General features: G+C 49.0%; 1 protein-coding gene and 1 long non-coding RNA gene across 9 annotated transcripts in view; both read left to right on the top strand.

Annotated features, from left to right (window-relative positions):
- Positions 1-14,471, top strand: part of STXBP5L (syntaxin binding protein 5L) — a 340,555-nt gene that overhangs the window by 130,481 nt on the left and 195,603 nt on the right. For all 8 annotated transcript variants that reach the window (XM_073576992.1, XM_073576994.1, XM_073576997.1 and 5 more), the window contains exons 3-4: positions 2,088-2,169; positions 10,584-10,684. In XM_073576992.1, the coding sequence (XP_073433093.1) occupies positions 2,088-2,169; positions 10,584-10,684 (183 nt within the window). The remainder of the gene's footprint in view (positions 1-2,087; positions 2,170-10,583; positions 10,685-14,471) is intronic.
- LOC141091436 (uncharacterized) lies at positions 10,737-13,829 on the top strand. Its single transcript, XR_012232514.1, has 2 exons — positions 10,737-12,150; positions 13,231-13,829. It is a non-coding gene; the product is annotated as an uncharacterized lncRNA (long non-coding RNA).

Consider the following 14,471-nt stretch of genomic DNA (forward strand, 5'->3'; position numbering starts at 1 on the left):
ACTCGGGGCAGGTGTATAGAGGGGTCGTGTATATACTCGAGGCAGGTGTGTAGAGGGGCCGTGTATATACTCGGGGCAGGTGTATAGAGGGGTCGTGTATATACTCGGGGCAGGTGTATAGAGGGTTCGTGTATATACTCGGGGCAGGTGTATAGAGGGGTCGTGTATTTACTCGGGGCAGGTGTATAGAGGGGTCGTGTATATACTCGGGGCAGGTGTATATAGAGCGGCTGTGTATATACTCGTTGCTCCTCTCCAGTAGTGACATCTCGTCCCTGGGTCGTCGTGTTTCCAGCCTGCGGCGGTCTGCACGGCAGCTCCAGTATGCAGATCTGCGGATGTTGAGATTCTGCCTCTCGGCGTTCGTCTGCTGGGATTTGTGTTTGCGCACAATGCTGGGTGTGATCGCCACGGGCATCAGGAGCAGGATACAAGCTGGGTAAACAGCTCACTGAGTGCCTTAAAGGGAATCTGTCAGCAGATTTCTGCTATGTCTTCTGAGAGCAGGACCATGTGGGGCAGAGACCCTGATTCCTGTGATGTGTCACTTACTGAACTGTTTTGCTCATTTTGATGCAATCTTTTTTCTTCTTATATATGAGGTGCGCTGGGATGAGATGGATTCAGCTGGCGCTGATTGAGTCGCCGATGTTGCATGTCTGGGTGGGCTTTGAGTTTGGACCCCTATCCTTTAGGAGCAGTGCAGGTCAGTGATGAGAAGCTGGAAGTCGTAGAAAGCAGGTGCAGCACTGGAGAAGCCTCAGGAAAGACGTGGGAAGGGTGATGGAGGGAGGGGCAGGCGAATACCATGAGATGTAGCAGCGGATGGGTGGGTAATAGCGGGGTCTGTGTGATGGCCGCTCGCTGTCAGCGCAGACACCAATAAACGTCGCTGTTTATTCTGCATTTATATGGAAATTGAAGGCTTAGGGTACATGTTTACCGAGGAGGAGGAGGTGTGCTGAGGGATTGATGTCTGCACACAGACAGCTGGCCCGAAAGTATACACCCGGCCTGCGGCACCTTAACCCCTCGGTGACCACTGTCTGCAGCACGGAGTGCTTTTCCTGTTACCCTACATTGGCCTGAAATGGCCGCTGATTGGCTGCGTGATTGGCGAACGTTTCATTGTGTAGACAAACCGAGCAGATCGGGTCTGCACAGAACAGTCGTTAGTAGATCGATCTCTGCACATAAGCTGTCATTGTAATGGGGAGAAATGTCCCCAGTGGTCGGACCCTCAATAATTAACTTATCAGCCATATTTCTATTACAAAGCTTAGAAGCCATTTCACCCGACAAATGAGTTAAGTGAAACGGGTCGATGTAGGAGCGTGTCTGGGGTACGGCTACTCTGGGGGTCCACATTCAATAGCTCTCTTGTGTGAACCTACAGGCCCTGACAGCCTGTGAGGCAGAGTGTGATAGGAGTTGTGGTTCTGCCTCTGCTGGAGAGGGTCCGGTTGAGGATCACTGGTCTGGTCAGTGCAGAGAGGATGACACGTTGGGCACCTACTTATTTACCTCCGCTTGTGGGGTCTTCCAGGGTCTCGTCCTACATACACCTGTCATCACCTGCGTCCACTTAGGTTTCAGCCTTACTACATAGTCATTATTGTAACGGCACAGGATACCGCCCACCGGTAGGTACGAGAGGACCCTCATCACTGGAGGTGCAGTCAGCGAGCGGCGGTACTCGGAGGAATGAGGGATGTGTCAGCGAGACGGATGCGTCACCATGTAACCATTGTGTGATCACTGAGAAGCTTTTATCTTGTTTCAGGTTGTGAGTGACAGACAGTTCTCCAAGAAGAAGAGAAAACTATAAACCGTTTCCAAAACCTTAAAGGGGCACACACAAAGAAATGTCTCACCCCTCACGGATTAGTGTATGATCACTGGGACCCTCACAAGTCACTAGAACGGTGGTCTAGTGGGAAAACGTGTTCTCTGTCTGCGCCCCCTATATGGAGGGTCCTAATGGAATTCCACCACTGCTCCTTTACTCGCTTCACCTAATTGTGGCACTGAAAGGGTTAATTATTTTGTAATGGTTCACTAGTAAAATCCTTAACCATCGATTTCAGACTGGGCCGACCTGGCGTTGACTGCCATTGCCAGCATGAGAGCGGCGCGGCTGTCCTGCATCTTCAGTTCCTAATCAATGAGGTAAGCGTCCCCTGAACCCTCATACTGCCACCGCCACCCTGCGCACAGCATGTGAGGCGCACAGGGCATGGGATCACAATGGGGTCACAGCGTGTGGGGGTCACAGCGTATTGGATCACAGCGTCTGATTACAGCGTGTGGAGGCAAAGTGTATGTTAGTACCACACCAGATCTCTGTTTGGACAGGCAGGGTCTCTGGCATGTCACTTTACTCACCCGCGCTGCGGTCGGTTCTTCCCTTCCCCATGCTCCGCATGCTTCCAGCAGAGTCTCCAGCCATGTCCTTAGAGCGCACGTGCGTGCGCTCCCGCTCTCTTAAAGGGCCAGCACATGCACTTGCTATTTCTTCCCCAGCCAATGGCTGTGGGGCTTTATGTATATATTGCTTCCTCCCCACTGGGGAGGTGCCTGAGCAACCTTCCTGTTCTGCTGTCTAAGTTGTGGTAAGCTTGTGTACCAGTCCCTGCTGCACTCTGGTGCAGATCCTGCCTGCTGCACTCTGATACAAACTCTGCCTCCTGTACCATCCAATCTGGGTCCAGCTGCTGCGTGTCCGTTGGACTCTCATGGAGTGGCACGTGGTGTTCATCGGGAGCCAAGTCTAACCTCACTATCAGAGGCTCTAGTGAACAGTCTGGTGCTCTCTTACTCACACCCCTCCAGGCTCTCCGCCGATCGTGGTAAGTGTTTCCACAAACCACGTCTCTGACAGTGTATGGGGTCACAGCGTGTGGGGCCACAGGGCATGGAGTCTCAGCATTTGGTGGCAAAGTGTATGAGGGCAAAGTCTATGGGGTCACAGTGTTTAGGGTCATAGCGTGTGGGGGTACAGGACATGGGGTCACAGTATGTGGTTTCACAGCATATTGAGGCACAGAGTAGGGGGCACTGCCTGTGAGGCTACAGTGTATGAGGTCACAGTGCATAATTGGGGGAGATTCACTAATATTTTATGGCCAGTATTAAACTGATTGGAAGACAAAAATTTTTTTTTTTCCAGGAAGTCCCTCCTGACAGCACAATTGAGGTTGTCCTTCCATCCTTATAGGGACAGGAAATGCACGAGAGGTTAAAAGGTCCCCTCCCACTCCCATGCTCCAGTGTTTTTCCTGTCCCTGTAAGGACGGCCACGAGAGATATCGTGGAAAGTCAGAGAAGAGCTCTGGTGCTTCCATCGTTTCTTTGTGGGCTCAGTGGGATCGGGGGTTCCAACTCTGCCTTCCCCCTGTCAAGAGGTCCGGGGCTGACTCCCCTCCAAGGGGGGTTCCTCAGCCAGGCGTCCTGTGGAGTGGGGCACCGGGACTTGGAGCCACTTCCCTCCCAGCGGGGGGCTCTCGGCTCCACCGCCGGCCGCCGCATCACTTCTGGGCGCCACAGACAGCAACTTCCGGTTGCGTTCCAGGCTGGAACACATTAGGACCAGTAGGAGAAGGTGCTTCCGGTGACGTCAGACGCGGCAGGAGCCGGCATTCCGCTGAAGATTGAGGATCAGGCAGCTCAATCGAGGGAAGGAAGGACCTTAATCCCTTGGACAGGGTACTGTGTACCAGAGGCAAATATGGAGGATGCAGTGAGGTCCAGTGATCACCCTGAACCACCAATGACTGTAAGTGTGTTTAAAGGGGTATGTCCTATTAGACCCAGAAAAGACAGGAGTTCATTAAAAACTTTCCTGTGCTTTTACATTAGGGGGACGCGGCACCAGTATCTACGGCACCAACGTCTCAAAAATTGGGGAAATCCAAGAAGTGCGCTATCTGCTCCGTCAGGCTTCCAGAGTCATGGGAAAAACACCTACTGTATGTGAGGGATGCACCCTTAAAGTTATCAGAAGCGAACAAGCTTCCCTTTTTGCCAAGATGCGCACCATGGTCAGAGAGGAGGTTCAGGCCTCCATCTCAGGTCTCCTACCTCCCCATTCGTCCCATTAAGGACCCCCGTCCTAAGAGACCGAGGTGGGAGTTTGAGCAATCCTCAGATGAGGAGGTCCAATCACTAAGCTCGGACCTGGAGCACCTCAGAACCTCTTGGGGTGGGGAAGAGGTATCTCTTTTCATCAGAGAACACAGATGAGCTGCTAAGTGCAGTGAGAAGTACAATGCAGATCGAGGAAACCCCAAAACCTCAGTTAGTCCAGGACGAAATGTTTGGGGGCCTAAGAGCACGGATACGTCAGGTTTTTCCAGTGAACTATCACATCCGTACGATGATTTTGGAGGAATGGGAAGACGCTGAAAAATGGCTGGTCATCCCTCGAGAATTCAGACTTCGACTACCGTTTGAACCAGAGGACATTCGCACTTGGGACGAAATTCCTAAGACTGATGTTCCAGTGGCCTGAATATCAAGGAAGACGTCAATTCCCTTTGAAGATTCTTCTAGCCTCAGGGAGCCCATGGACAGGAAAGCCGATGGACTCCTTAAAAGGGCTTGGGAGGCTTCGGCTGCAGTTATTGAAACAAATATAGCTGCCACATCTGTTGCTAGATCTATGCCCCTGTGGATCGACCAACTAGAAGTCCAGTTAAAGGGGAAAGCCCCTAGGAGAGATATCTTGGAAGGTCTCCCCCTTTTGACACTTGCAACTGTTTTTTTTAGCAGACGCTTCGGCTGAATTAGATTGCGGACAGAAATAATTCTTTGCCCAGTGCGGCTCGTAGAGCCATATGGATGAAGACCTGGTCGGGTGACTACCAGTCAAAAAATAAATTGTGTGCCATACCCTTCTCAGGTTTGAAGGTGTTTGGACCAGTCCTAGACAAAATTCTAGAGAACGCCACTGATAATAAAAAAGGTTTTCCTGAGGAAAATTCAAAAAGATATTATCCCTTTCAGAGATCCCGCCCTTCCCAGAGGCAGGAATATCGGGGAAAAGGAAAATCGGGTCGCTGAGAAAACCCAAAAGGAGGGAAGAGTAGAGCCCCTCTATCTCTCTCCGGACCAAGTTCTAGGAGCAGGAGACAATGACGCTATACCCATTGGGGGTCGCCTCAGGGAGTTTGCAGGTCCGTGGGGGCTCATCTCTCAAACTCTGGGTCCTAAACACAGTATTCCAGGGGTATAACCTCGAGTTTACCAACCCCCCCCCCTTTTCACGATAAGAAAGCCTTCAGGGGAGAGTCGCACGATGGTGTCCCTAAAAACCACCATTCCTCTGATAGACCAAGATGCCGTAATGTGCACGATAGACCTAAAAAGTGCATACTATCATGTTCCCATTCACTCACTCTCAAAAGTTTCTTCGGTATACGCTAAAAATAAAGATTCGTGCTACCATTTTCAGTTCCAGGCTCATCCTTTTGGTCTAGCTTCAGCACCTTGGGTTTTTACGAAGCTGGTCACCGAGATTGTGGCATATTTAAGGCTAGTTTCAGACTATCGTTCGTGGGCGCAGCGCAGGGCCGCCGCTAAGTCCCGGCCGCGCCACCTCCTATCAGTTCCTCCTCTGATAGCATGAGGCTGCATGCGATCAGCATCAGCGTATCCTATATTTAGCATTGGATACGCTGATCGTGCGCTGACCATGCGCTGGTCTGATTTTGCTGGTGCTGCGCCCATTTGGCGCTGCGCCCAGCGCACAAAAACGCGCTGTGTTGCATTTTTGTGCTCTGGGTGCAGCGCCTTTAAAATCAGATCAGCGCACGATCAGCGTATCCAACGTTAAATATAGGATACGCTGATCGCATGCAGCCTCATGCGATCAGAGGAGGAACTGACCGGAGGGGGGCGGGGCTTAGCGGCGGCCATGCGCTGCGCCCACGAACACTAGTCTGAAACTATCCTAAGACAAAGAGATGTGATCTTCGTTCCATACTTGGACGATTTCCTCCTAATATCCCGTTCAGCTTCCAAGTTAAAAAGACAGCTCAACCTGGTGATCTCCTCACTACAAGATCTGGGTTGGATCCTGAACAGGGAGAAGTCGGACCAGGAAGAAGTTTCTGGGAGTTATCTTAGGTTCTAGAAAAAGAATCTTTCTATTGCCGGAAGAGAAGAAGGAAGCAGTCAGGAACAAAATATATCAACTGCTGCGGAATTGAGTCTCCATAAGAGCCGCAATGAAGATCTTGGGTACATTGACAGCATGCATACCATGCGTAAAGTGGGGCCAAGCCCACACGAGGGGACTGCAGAGGGTGATCCTTTCGAAATGGGACAGGCGGCAGACCTCTCTAGACAAAGACATTTGTCTTGCTCCGACACAAAAATCATCACTCAGATCGTGGCCCAGTCACAGGAACATCAGTCAGGGAGTAACATGGATCCTATCACCATGTGTGACTATCGTCGCAGACGCCAGCAGGGAAGGATGGGGAGCCCATTTGGAAGGAAGATACCTTCAGGGAACTTGGTCAGCAAACATCAGTTCCTAATCCTCAAATTACAGAGAATTATGTGCAGTATGGTAGACACTAAAAAGAAATCTCTCACGTTTACAAGACCGACACATAAAAATCATGTTGGACAATATAACCGCAGTTTCATTTCTTCGCCACCAGGGAAGCCCAAGACATGGGTCTCTTCAGGACCTGGCCGCTCGCATCTTCACTTGGGCAGAGAACAATGTTCGCTCTATATCAGCGGTACATCTAGAAGGCTCCAAGAACACTGTAGCCGATTATTTGAGCAGACCGAGCCACCGGGTGAAGAGCCATTCGTATGCCTGTGTCGTCGGTGGGGAGCTCCTCAGCTGGATCTCTTTGCATCAAGAAACAACGTCAAGCTGCAGAGGTTCTACTCCCTCAATCCAGCGGACCACCCGGACGTGAACGATGCCTTGAACCAGAGATGGGAAGGGGGTTTGCTATATGCCTTTCCCCCCATCGCCATAATATCAAGAGTCCTCAGAAAGATTCGAGAGGAAGGAGCATGGGTGATGCTAGTCGTACCATTCTGGCCGAAACGAAGTTGGCTTCCCCTCCTAAGGAAGATGGCTCAGGAAGGTCCACTCCATCTACCAGCGGTGGAAGATCTGCTTTCTCAGGGACCAGTTCTACATCCAAATCCAGGGAATCTACAGTTGTCAGCATGGATCCGGAGATCCAGAGGTCTCTCTGACCAGGTGATCTCCACGATCCAGGCCCGCCATAAACCTGTTACATGTGCGATCTACAATAAGATTTGTAAGAAGTTCTGCTCGGAATGTGGTAGCCCCCTCATAGACACGTCCCATCCAAACATCTCTAAATTCCAGGATTTAACAAAGGATTGAGTCCAAGCACACGAAAAGTTCAAATAGCAGTCTCAAGTATTTTCTTTGATTCCCCCTTGGCATCTCACCCGTGGATAGCGCGTTTTTCAAAAGCCATCCAGCGATTAAGACCCACAATAAGAAGAGCAGTTCCCCCGTGGGACATAAATCTGGTCCTCAATGCTCCATGTAAACCTCCATACGAGCCAATAACAGAAATAGACGTGGCAAAACACACTCAAAACAGTCTTTTTGGTGGCCATCACCTTGGCTAAAAGACTGGGTGAAATTCAGGCCCTGTCGGTACAGAACGCCTATATTCAGATCTTCGAGGATCATATAATCCTAAGACTTAACCCGGGATTTCTTCCTAAAGTAGTATCTCCCCAGGACTTAAACCAGGAAATAATCCTGCCCTCATTTTCCCAGTACCCAAAAAGCAATAAAGAGAAATTCTTTCACTCGATGGATGTCAGAAGTACGGTTATTCACTGCGTAGAAGAGACTCGGGAGTGGAGAAAAGACACAAATTTATTTGTCCAATATGGGGGTAAAAATAAGGGGAAAGCGGCATCTAGGCATTTACAAGACACTACAAGCTGGGTACGTTGGTGGGTAGCCAGATGGCCTTCGGCCGTAAGGTGCTGCAGGCAGTAGTCCCACCCTAGTGAATACCTACTTTGGTATTCTCCATGGTGCTGTCAGAAGGGACGTCCTAGAAAATGGGGATTAGACCTACCGGTAATATTGTTTCCAGGAGTCCATCCTAACAGCGCTGGTAATTCCCTCCCTACGATTTGTATTTGTAATAATATGCTTGTACAAAATCTCAATAAATAAGAATTCATTCATCCTGGAGTGGTACTTGAAAAATCTCTGGAGTGTGGGAGTGGGAGGGGACCTTTTAACCTCTCGTGTGTTTCCTGTCCCTATAAGGATGGAAGGACAACCTGCATGGTGCTGTCAGGATGGACTCCTGGAAACAATATTACCGGTAGGTCTAATCCCCGTTTTTTGCATCTGTTTCCAGCCATAGAGAAACCAGTCATTCTCCCCACGGATCCACTGCCGATACTTCCTGATCCCAGATTTTTCTCCATTCTTTCCCTGTCGTTGAGCATGTCCTGTGTAGTCACATGACCACTGCAGCAAGTCAATGGTTATTTTTTGGTTTGCAGCAGTCACATGGCTGTATGACACGTGATCGGCTGTGGGGAAGTACAGAGATGGATCTGTGATCAGCACTGATACAGATCTAATGGGGGATCTGTAAGACTTTTAATTTATAACCATCTAGGCTATTTTTCAGGATGGCTCCTTTAAACTTAAGTTTTCAAACTGTTGATGGACATGTCCCTCCTACTCAACTCCGCCCACTTGTGAAAACAATGAATCAAAAAAAGTTCAAACAATTGTTCAAGTTTGGCTCCAAGAGGTGAATAAATTCCTCCACCTATATAATGTGTGATATTAGAGGGCCTCAGCGTGGAATCATATATTCTGTACACCCCTCCAGTAGTGAGCACTCACACTGTATATAACTCAAATAACTATGGCCTCAGTCACCGGATCCCAGTGCTGGTCCGTAGACCCCTCCCCCATAGGCTGTTGTGGTCACCGGATCCCAGTGCTGGTCCGTAGACCCCTCCCCATAGGCTGTTGTGGTGGTCATCGGATCCCACTGCTGGTCCATAGCCCCCTCCACCATAGACTGTTGTGGTGGTCACCGGATCCCACTGCTGGTCCATAGCCCCCTCCACCATAGACTGTTGTGGTGGTCACCGGATCCCACTGCTGGTCCATAGCCCTCTCCACCATAGACTGTTGTGGTGGTCATCGGATCTCAGTGCTGGTCCATAGCCCCCTCCACCATAGGCTGTTGTGGTCACCGGATCCCAGTGCTGGTCCGTAGACCCCTCCCCATAGGCTGTTGTGGTGGTCATCGGATCCCACTGCTGGTCCATAGCCCCCTCCACCATAGACAGTTGTGGTGGTCACCGGATCCCACTGCTGGTCCATAGCCCCCTCCACCATAGACTGTTGTGGTGGTCACCGGATCCCACTGCTGGTCCATAGCCCTCTCCACCATAGACTGTTGTGGTGGTCACCGGATCCCACTGCTGGTCCATAGCCCCCTCCACCATAGACTGTTGTGGTGGTCACCGGATCCCACTGCTGGTCCATAGCCCTCTCCACCATAGACTGTTGTGGTGGTCATCGGATCTCAGTGCTGGTCCATAGCCCCCTCCACCATAGGCTGTTGTGGTCAACGGATCCCAGTGCTGGTCCATAGCCCCCTCCACCATAGGTTGTTGTGGTGGTCAACAGATCCCAGTGCTGGTCCATAGCCCCCTTAACCATAGGCTGTTTTGGTGGTCTAGGGCACCAGCCATGTAGGCTTTGTGACGTCTTGCAACAATTCCACTTCAGTAATTCACAGTTGTGTTTTTTGCTCGTGTCCGACCCTCACCATCCAAAATGGTAAGAATGTGGACCGCTCCATCCAGAGATTGTCTGTCACCGCACCGTCCTGACTGTGGACAAGTCCTATCATATGGGGTAGACAACATGGCGGAATGGCTGCTGGCGAACGTCCAGGGGGGTGATTGGCCACCTGACACCCTATGCTGGATGTGATTGGCCAGAACCCCTCACTGTAGCTCCTCCCCCTGGACTCGTGCTTGAGCCGATCCCTCAGATTCATTTGCTTCAGTAGCTAAAAAATAACACAACAGAAGTAAAAAATATCTTGAGCGGATAGCGACAACATCTGGACAGTTGGTGACAGATGGAAGCGACGTGTGAACTGTTCCCTGCGAGGTCCAGAGCCGCTGCCTTAGCACTTGGATTTCTATAGGTGATGGACCAGCAGGATTTGCCCGGGTTATTGCCCTCAGCAGGGGACAATCCACAGGAATGATGGTTTTGTGAGGGCACACACGTGCCGGTGCGGAGTCTGCCTGTCCGACATGCCGCCTGTTATGTCACTCTGCTCAATCATGGTGTCCGGGGTCACAGATGGGTCATGAGGCACGTGATACCTGACCATGGCAGTGCCAGACCTGAGCAGATGGCCCCTAGCTGAATACTCTCACAGAGGGGCCACACTGCCCATAGGTCACACACCTGACAGCGCCCCGTCACCCAGGTGTTATGTCTGTCCCGGCTCTAGCACAATGTCTTCCGTATGCCGCACTGGTCACTGTTTTCCTTGTGTCCGCAGGGTGCCTTGGTCGCTGCATGTGCCGACGAGACGCTTCACTTGTGGAGCCTGAGGCAGAAGCGCCCAGCTGTGCTCCATTCCCTTAGATTTAACAAGGAACGGTAAGAGGAAGAAAAGTCCGCAGACACAATGCTGGAGATTACTGGTGAGGGAGTGCGGCCAGAGGATCCGTACACATGTGCCTGGTAGATAGAGCCCCGCACGGCTGCAGCCCAACGTGACTTCTAATATTTCCCATAGGAAAAAGTCACGAGCAACTGGCAACGATCACAACCATATCTGAAAGTGCGGCCATAATTTAATTTCCCCACAGGACATAATAGAAATCATATGTCACGTTAAGTCAGTCATGAAGCGGTGTAGCCTCCAACTAATGCTCTGTGTCCTCCTCCCTGGCATGTCCACTGCTTAGTTTAAATATTTAACATTTGCCATTAAAGAACCCAGATAATCCATCCTATAAAAGGCAAATCTCTGAAAATCATGACATAGAATGTAAAGAGAGAAGAAATAAAGATATCCTGTATTATTCTCCAGAGCTGCACTCACTATTCTGCTGGTGTAGTTACTGTACATACATTACATTACTGATCCTGAGTTACATCCTGTATTATACCCCAGAGCTTCACTCACTATTCTGCTGGTGCAGTCACTGTGTACATACATTACATGACTGATCCTGAGTTACCTCCTGTATTATACTCCAGAGCTGCACTCACTATTCTGCTGGTGCAGTCACTGTGTACATACATTCATTACTGATCCTGAGTTACCTCCTGTATTATACCCCAGAGCTGCACTCACTATTCTGCTGGTGCAGTCACTGTGTACATACATTACATTACTGATCCTGAGTTACCTCCTGTATTATACCCCAGAGCTGCACTCACTATTCTGCTGGTGCAGTCACTGTGTACATACATTACATTACTGATCCTGAGTTACCTCCTGTATTATACTCCAGAGCTGCACTCACTATTCTGCTGGTGCAGTCACTGTGTACATACATGACTGATCCTGAGTTACATCCTGTATTATACCCCAGAGCTGCACTCACTATTCTGCTGGCGCAGTCACTGTGTACATACATTACATTACTGATCCTGAGTTACCTCCTGTATTATACCCCAGAGCTGCACTCACTATTCTGCTGGTGCAGTCACTGTGTACATACATTACATTACTGATCCTGAGTTAGATCCTGTATTATACTCCAGAGCTGCACTCACTATTCTGCTGGTGCAGTCACTGTGTACATACATTACATTACTGATCCTGAGTTACATCCTGTATTATACCCCAGATCTACACTCACTATTCTGCTGATTTTGTTTTATGGGAATCAGAACATCAGCAATGCTTTATTATAGTGGAATTCCCTTTTTAACTTCTTTATAAGTTTCATTGTAATCAGCTGCTTTCTGCACGTTATTGTACAGTACTTGTTCTTTCAGGTCACTTGAGAAATATTTCTTCCCACTATATAACTTGTATCATGCTTTCTTCTCCACAAGTTTTCCTGATTTTCTGTCTCTGTGTAGCACATATTCAGAAGACTCAGCAGCAGGTATGATATTATATAGCAATACTGATCAATGAAGCTGTGAATCCAGCACTTTGGTGAGAATTCTTTTTCTAGAAAGCAGCACTATGGAATACATTATACTGCAGAATTGAGCAGTGTACCTATGAATCCAACACCGGGTGGAATTAAAACATTTACTGGAAAGCAGTGGTATTGAGAGCGTCATTCAGCAATACCTCTGCAGATCCAGTACTGGCATGACATAAAAGGCTAACTAGAAAGTGGGACATTGTACTGCCGCTCTGAGCTGTGTAGCTGTGAATACAACACTGGGGTGACATAGAATATACTTACTAGAAAGTTGGAGCACTGAGCAGTATAACTGTGACTCCATCATTGAGATGAGATAATTCACTTACTGGAAGGCAGGTGCAGCATAGAGGACTTTGTACAGCAGCACTGAGCTGAGTAGCTGTGAATACAGCAGTGGGGTGAGATAAAAAAGTACTAGAAAGCAGCAACACTGAGCAGTGTATCTGTGAATCCACCAGTGAGATGAGTTAAAACACTAACTTCAAAGCAGCTGTAGCACTGAGAACATTATACAGTAGTACTGACCAGAATAGCAGTGAATCCAGCTGCTGGGTGAGATAAAACACCAGAAGTATCGGGTGTCTGTACATCTTTCTGCTGCTCACTCTACTCCTCACCTCCTCTTCATAGACATAAGCACCTGTAATCTGATGTCTTGTTGCAATCTGTCTTGTCTTGACCATGACAGATTTTAGCAATATGAGATGAGGAAGCAGAGGAGAGAGAAGAAAGGCTCATAAGTGGAGAAAGAAGCAGATTTCTCATAAAATGTATTACAAAGTGTCTTATCTTCGCTTGTACTTTTCCTTGTTTTGCTCTGTTGATTCCTTAGAGGGGTTTCTTAATCTCTGAAAACCCCTTTAGTCCACACACTATTGTGTTTCCATTAAAAGTAGAAAATAAAATGTAACAAGGTGAAAAGAAAAGGAAATGAAAGCAACAACTTTCAGGAGGTTTTTCCATTTTTATTGAAGCTATTAGGAGTAACGATTATTCTAACCTGGATCCTTCTCTCTATAACTCCTCCAGGCCTCATTTGGTGACTTGAGGAGCTGTTGTCAGACTCTTCAGGATGATTTGGTTTTGGATGGAGCGACAAGACAGAGGTATCGGAGGCAATATGCACTTGATGAATGTTCCCGCGGTCTGTGCTGTAATTATGTCAGCATGGGCACACAGGTAATGTGGTGGGAGCCATCAGTCCGGGCTCTGACTACCACCTCCTCGAGGAGCCACTGGTGACTGGAACTTGCCAAACTGTCATCAGATAAAGCGAAGCGCGCGACTTTTCTCAGGAAGCTGAGAGCCTCCATCAAGTATCAGAGGCTGAAGTACATGGCAGCCGATGCCTGGACGCGATGAGGATAAGGACCCGGCGGATACAACGTGAGAGCGAGAAATGGAATCAGCGAGTCTCCTGGGGACAAAACGAGAGGTTTCATCATGCCCATTCTGCTGTCTCCTGGGCGCAGACCCTGGCTAGAGAGCGAAACATCACGTTCTGCACGGCCCGGAGCGAGGCAAAAAGAAAACATCAGTAAAGAGGATCTGTCTGCTTTCCTCACTGCCTGTTTTACTAATTATCTTATCTTTGTATCTATAATATGGAACATATTTTTTAGAACTGTGTAATTTGCGGTTTCCTTGTTATTCCTACTGGAAACTAAATAGACAGCTGAGTTGGAAACAGGAGGGGTGAGGCCTGACATTCCGAGCTGCCAGGATCAGATTTTATAGGAACATGTCCCTTTTAGGCCTCCTTCACACGTAAGTGTGTGCGGTACACGTGGTGACAGTTTTCACAAGTGCTGGAGACACTTACACGTGTAGACCTATTCAAGTGAATGGTTCTGTGCACGTCAGAGTGTTTCCATGGATCGTGTGTCTGTGGGCAAAGCACACTGACATGTCTGTTTTTTACGATCAGCACGAGCCACAAAACGTCCCAAACACATGCACACAGATAACACACGGGGGCGCCAGGAAAGAAGCCATACAATAAACTCTGTTCCCCGGCGCCAAGTGGTGAATATGACTGTCCTCATTCTCCCCCGCTCTGCCAGCGATCAGCGTGAGCAGGGGAGAATGATGAGAGTTATATTCAAGTGATGACAGCAGGCGGCGACTGATGGAACTATTACTTCCATCAGACTACACCTGCTGCCGCTAGTAACAGTGACAGCAAGCGGTGACTGATGGGAGTATTCCTCACCCACCGCCTGCACTATAAATAAAATAAATAAAAAAATTGGCTTGGGTTCCCCTGTGTT

This window comes from Dendrobates tinctorius, unplaced genomic scaffold (assembly GCF_039654945.1).
Source record: "Dendrobates tinctorius isolate UK_male_01 unplaced genomic scaffold, ASM3965494v1 ptg000054l, whole genome shotgun sequence".
Taxonomy (NCBI): domain Eukaryota; kingdom Metazoa; phylum Chordata; class Amphibia; order Anura; family Dendrobatidae; genus Dendrobates; species Dendrobates tinctorius.